A 6,000-nucleotide genomic window follows, 5' to 3' on the forward strand; every position below is an offset into this window, starting at 1 on the left:
ACATACCGAACCTTGTGTGTACTGTTTCTGGGCAAGAACAAGTCAAGAATGTGTTTACTACAAAGGCTTGACGGCCCTAATGGCCAATGACCCCTAACATGAGGAAAAAATCATCCAATCACTGGTGGCCATTTCTTAACCTGGGTGACTGCAGTCCACATCCAGTGGTGAACTGCATGTGGAAGATGTTTGGAGTCCGAGTCCTGAGAATGAGACAAATGGACAAATTCCGCAATTACACAGGAAGCAACCCACCAGTACAATGTACAAATATCATAAAATGGTTTATGGCAGAAGGTACTTGGGAAGTATTTCTCACCTGGTTGGAGGAGTGATATAGGCCGTGGACGTGGGTGTTGTTCCTTGTTAAAATAAGGAGGCAACAGGATTTTCAAGATGAAGCCCATTTCCTTTCCAAGTTGATGTATCTACTATCTAGTGTAATTATTACATGCATTATGTGCTGAAGATACAATGTTTGCAACAACACTTACTCAGTCCACGAACAGAACTATGGCTGGACAATGTGGACATAGAGGCAGCTGATCCAGGTGGAGTCTGAGGGGAACAGAAAGAAAAGACGGCAAATGTTTCATTCATCTTGTACAAGAAAAGTTCAACCCAAACAGGGAGAGATCTATCCAAAAATGCTAAATACCCTATGTATTGTGGACAAGAATAATGACCGGATGTTATGCTTTCATAGATTCATCACTTAATGTGTTTAACATATAGAGGGGTCCAGTTGATGTATGTGGAACTTTGAACACAAAATACTTGGAAAGTAGCACTATTGTTCAAATGTAAATGAATCAATTACAGTTCCTAAATCATTAAAAAAATAAGTTGGGCCTGAAAACAAAACGTGTAGCCAATGAATGCTTACTGTGAGGGAGACTCTCGGACCTCTGCTGGCCCTCCCCTGGGATTCAGCTGAGCCTGGGTGACTGAGGCACAGACGGCATGTTCAAATATTCAAGCAACAGATGTTCTGCAATATCAGTGTTTTGATGTAGCGTGTAGATATGTGATGATGCAGAAAACAAGGAATGCAATCCATGTCAACATGACTTTGCTCCTATCATACCTCATCATACTCCGTGAGCGAGGGGTGACTGGTGAATGAAAACATGCATGATATATGGCACAAGTAAGTTCACAAGCCTTGAATCAAAAGATATGAAATGGACCATCCGGTAGGAAAAATAGATAATCACAGAAAATCTGCATTACACGCATCTCACCTGGGGAGGTGATAGCCACAGGGAGTGTCATCCTTTGAGCACTAGATATGTGGGGAAATAATTACTTCTCAGGCTTACTTTTAGTCATTCTAACATTAATACTGGAAAGTTTGACATGAAACAGGATGTACTGAAATGTAGGTTGGCCTTTACCCGTGTGCTGGGAATTGTGCTGGTGAAACCTGTGGTGGAGCAGGATATGTGCAGGTCAAATTACATACCATGTATTATCTGAACACTGGCATTTTTAGGCAGTATCAACTTGTTTTTTTTTATTTTTTTATTTTTTAAAATAAAATAAAACTTGTTGTCATGCAGCCTCTTGCAACACGTACCCTCCTCTGAGAAAGGGGCCTATTTAATTCAGCATTCTCTCTTCTCAGATCTGAAATTTGCCTAGCGGAAACAGAAGTGGGGAGAAGTAGCTTTGCCGTGCAGGGTAATGTATGTATACACACAGGGACAGAGAGAGGAACAGCGATGAGCGTTGAAATGTCACCTGTAAGCCTGCTCAGTGACCTCCTTCAGACGCCTCTCCGACTCCACTGATTTATGCCTGAAGTAGGCGTTGACTCTCTCCTTCTGAGTCCGCTGAAAATTTGTAATCTGTGTGGGAGACGGAGGAGGGCTCACTGTTAAATGTATTTTCAGTGAAAATAAGTATGAGCCTACAAGAAATCACCTCTGGGGCTATTGGATAATAACTCAGGTCTTCACAATGACATGGTGATGCTTTCAGTGTTGTTGATCACACCAATTGGAGCAATACAGTGTAGATTGATAAGCGACTGACTGGCTCATCTGAAGTTAACTTGGGCATAGTAGTGCAGTGAATATGACCCCAGGAGAGCTTGGGGTGGGTGAATGCTGGAAGGAACACGCACCTGTGCTATGTGCTCCAGACGTGACTGAATGAGCTTCACAGGGTCTTTGAAAAACAGCTTTTCCTGAGGCTTCATCTGAAACAGAAATTTGAGAAGATGTTGACTATCATGTATAAAATAGGAGGGGCATTTCTGTTGGCAGCATCCAGGGTTGCCACTCTTTTGTAATGATACATTTCAAGGACTTTTCAAGCCGTTTTCAAGGACAAATATTATTAAAGCTGCAAGCAGCAATGATCGGACCCTTGCACCTTTGTGCACGTCGGGGTGTGCCGCAGCCATGGTGGGGAGTAATCATCAAGGTCTTAAGACTTTAAACAATCGAAACAATGCGGGTTACTAGGCAACCAGCCACATATTTGAGTTAAGAACCCTACGAGAGGGCAGAACAGCCAATGACAGGCCGGCCATCCGTAAATTGCTGTTTGCTTGTAGCCTACGTGGAGAGTAATACGTTAGATAGGAAGAAAGTGTATCAAGCTTGGCCCAGCACTCTAGACATATAATAAGAATTGTATCATAGGTGAATTTTGAGATGACAGGTATTGATTTTTTTTTTTTATCCAAACACTTTCCAGACCAGTGGTAACCCTGAGCATCATAACCACCAATGAATATGCTACAAACAGACCAACCTCATCTGTGATGGGCAGATAATTGCAGCTGGCTCCACATATGTTGCACTGTTCTGTGGGAAAGGGCAAATGGGAAATGTTGCAGTGTCAAATAAAAGATAGTCGATGCTAAAGAATCAAAGTTAACGTTAGCAGGGTTTTAGGCACAAAAGTAAAGTAATGTTATGGCAAGTGGAGCAGATATAACTGTCATACTAGGGTTGACGCATCCTTCACAGCAGATATGGCCACAGCTGGTTACAGCAAACCTCTTCCCTTTCGTCCTGAAGCAATGGTTACAGTGGAACCACCAATCCATCTTCTTGCTTCTCAGCCTGCAATTAGACAAGATTTTTAAGTGTTGGCCTACACAAATCAGATTAGGCCACAAAAAATACTTAGGCCAATTTCTTAGCAAATGGATTCTAGATGTGTTTCAGTAGCTATTATCTTCCGTGCTGGGGCTTCAGAATGATTTCTGTGGGTCATAGCCTACTTACAAACAGAGACCTAGCTAACATTAGAAGTTCAAAGTTTAGGTCACCTGTTAGCTCCAAAATGCTACAGGAGAGAAGAAACAGAGCTACTTACATGGCATGGTGGGCAAAACAATAACATTTGTGTTCTTATCAGAACTAACTTGCTAAAATTACCTGCTGCCCCCCTGCTCAGATATTGCTGTGCTGTGATGACTGTGGTCAGTGGCGCGGGACCTTTCAGCAGTGCTGCGTCCACGTCTCACGCGCTTCACAACTACAGAGAACAGAAGCGGCCGCTCGATTGCAACTTGGGGAGCACTCTTTGCCTGTCATGGTTCTGTGCTGTTATGGTTCTGTGCTGTTGTCCCATTGGCGCTAACCACATTGGCGCAAGGACGCGAAAATTCAGGCAAAAATGGCGGCAGCGTTGTTGCAACAAAAAAAACGAAAACAAACGAGTAGTCCTTCTCTTGCCTTCAATACTCTTTGGTAGTTCTGATTGGATTCACCATTCACACCTCATAACAGTAAAATTAAAAACGGACTGAGCTTTTTTTGTTTAAAGGGACAATCCCATTGGCCAAGGGCCAGCGTGCTCTAATGCTAACCGGGCTGACGTGTAGTCACACTACCACCTCCCCGTTCGTGCGGAAAGGGGGAATCGAACCCAAGTTCAGATGAGTTCCTGCATTCCAACTCGAACACGCTAACCAGTCGGCCAAGAAGACTGTCCCAATTAACAAGTGAACTGACGCGACCAAGAACGATGCTGATTGGGGCAGGGTGTAGTGGCGAATACAGGTGCATTCCAGTTCTACCCAAGGTTGATAGTTCCCCTCATTGATTGATTGATTGATTGATTGATTGATTGATTGATTGATTGATTGATTGAGTTGATCTGGTGACCCTAACCCATATCTCAATGGGCTGACTCACCAAATGAGTTGTGCTGTGGTGCTGTGGCTCTACACTACAGGATTGGGGATTCAAAAGCAGGTCTGTTTGGATGTTATGTTCACTGCGGGGGTTGAATCCCTGATCCTGTCTGCCTGGGCTGGGCTAGCAGCTAAATGCTAACTCTGCTGCATTTGAACAACGGGAGGATTTACCCCACGCTGATCCATTGAATACGCGTCTATGACGAGACACTGACTGAATCTATAGTGGGTAAAGTTTATTTGGGTTTACACTATGCCTGCCATATTTGATTAAAGTCCACGTTTTTTAAAGTGTAGCCCTATTTGCTACTTATATCAATGATGATGTTGACTGATAGAGGTCTTTCTCAACACAATCCATCCTGCTCCTCATAGTATAGCTCTGGAAAGTTGGGAGGAAACAAATATAAGGTCAATGGGGTCACGCTCCTGTATGTACAAGCTGACTGAAGCTCACTGAAATGTACTTTGTGTGCACTGTGTGTGTGTGTGTGTGTGTGTGTGTGTGTGTGTGTGTGTGTGTGTGTGTGTGTGTGTGTGTGTGTGTGTGTGTGTGTGTGTGCACACTGTGGATGAAATTTTAGTGAGCCTCATTCAGCTTATACATACGTGACCCCATTGACCTTATCATTTTTGCCAAACTTTCCAGAGCTACTATGAGGAACAGCATGGATTGTGCTGATAAATCACTCTACAAATCAACATCATCATTGGTAAGTAACAAATAGGGCTAGATTTTGAAAAATGTGAACTATCCCTTTAACATTAGCATTGTCAGTTTTCCAATTAGGCTACATGTTATGTTATTGAACATATTTTTTTTATTTAGGCCTATTAGTTTGTTTAAAAAAAAAGCCCATTATTGGACAGTTCACAGCAGAGAGAACTTGAACATATTTTCAAATACAGTGGCCTGGCCTTCATCTAACAACACTTAGGCCTATTAGTAACTTACTACAGTAATATCAAGTCTCAGATCTCACACAAACATGGACTGTTTGTTGTTGGTTAGCTGAGGAATGCTTGAAACTTAAACATTTTGGCCACGCTAAATCAAATGTTGCCCGTTGATTTGAAGTTACTTCTGCAATTGATCTTCAGATTTGTAAAAATGGTTTGGATTTCATTTGGCCAAACAGACCTTTCCCACACCATGTGATAGGCCCGCCCAGCATCTCTGACTGTGTTGGAACTGGAATGTCGGCATTTGGACACTGAAGGACGATGACATCAAAACCATGACCTGTCTTTTAGGTTAGCAAAGCTGATCCTTCCCAGCACCCTATATCTGCCAGTATGTGTAGGCCCTACTCAAGATCCAACATGTATCAGTCAAGAAAGAGTGGAAAAACACCATGTTCACTTGTTCCACTCCATGGCCAATAATAATGCATGTCATTTCGTGTTAGATAGTGAAAGATCAACTATATGCGCATCAACAGTCGGTGCTGGGTTAAGTGCAGAACATTTGAAGGTAGAACAAGCCACCCACAAACCCGAGGTATACTTTTGAATCCTTTATTATTCAGAGAACATTTCCATCCATGAGGTATCTAATAATAAATAATTAAAAAATGTCAAAATTATTTCTGTGTGGGTTCTACCTTCCAATCAATTAGATCCAATTTAAAACTATCTGAATCATTAAACATAGGCCATCTCTGTGCATGTCGGATGTCAAAGATACAGAATTGGTGTTGTTCTCTGCCTACATTTTTTATGGTCGTGATTTCTGGAGGCTATTTGCTGCTTTGATGGAGCAGAATGGATGGATGGATAAAGAGGGGGATACAGCTCAGGATCAGCAGGCATTTGAGCAATAAGGCACCGGCTTGACATCA

At 42.5% G+C, this 6,000-nt stretch overlaps 1 protein-coding gene across 1 annotated transcript; it reads right to left on the reverse strand.

Annotated features, from left to right (window-relative positions):
* Window positions 1–118: 118 nt before the first annotated feature.
* LOC310796801 (E3 ubiquitin-protein ligase RNF212B-like) lies at window positions 119–3,061 on the reverse strand (the record flags this gene model as incomplete). Its single annotated transcript, XM_083659035.1, has 8 exons — window positions 119–203; window positions 320–362; window positions 495–558; window positions 887–947; window positions 1,744–1,850; window positions 2,129–2,203; window positions 2,764–2,816; window positions 2,959–3,061. 8 exons carry the CDS (start codon window positions 3,059–3,061, stop codon window positions 119–121), a joined length of 591 nt encoding a protein of 196 aa, XP_083515161.1.
* Between the last annotated feature and the right edge of the window lie 2,939 nt (window positions 3,062–6,000).

Source organism: Poromitra crassiceps, assembly GCF_964638095.1.
Source record: "Poromitra crassiceps genome assembly, chromosome: 23".
Lineage (NCBI taxonomy): Eukaryota > Metazoa > Chordata > Actinopteri > Beryciformes > Melamphaidae > Poromitra > Poromitra crassiceps.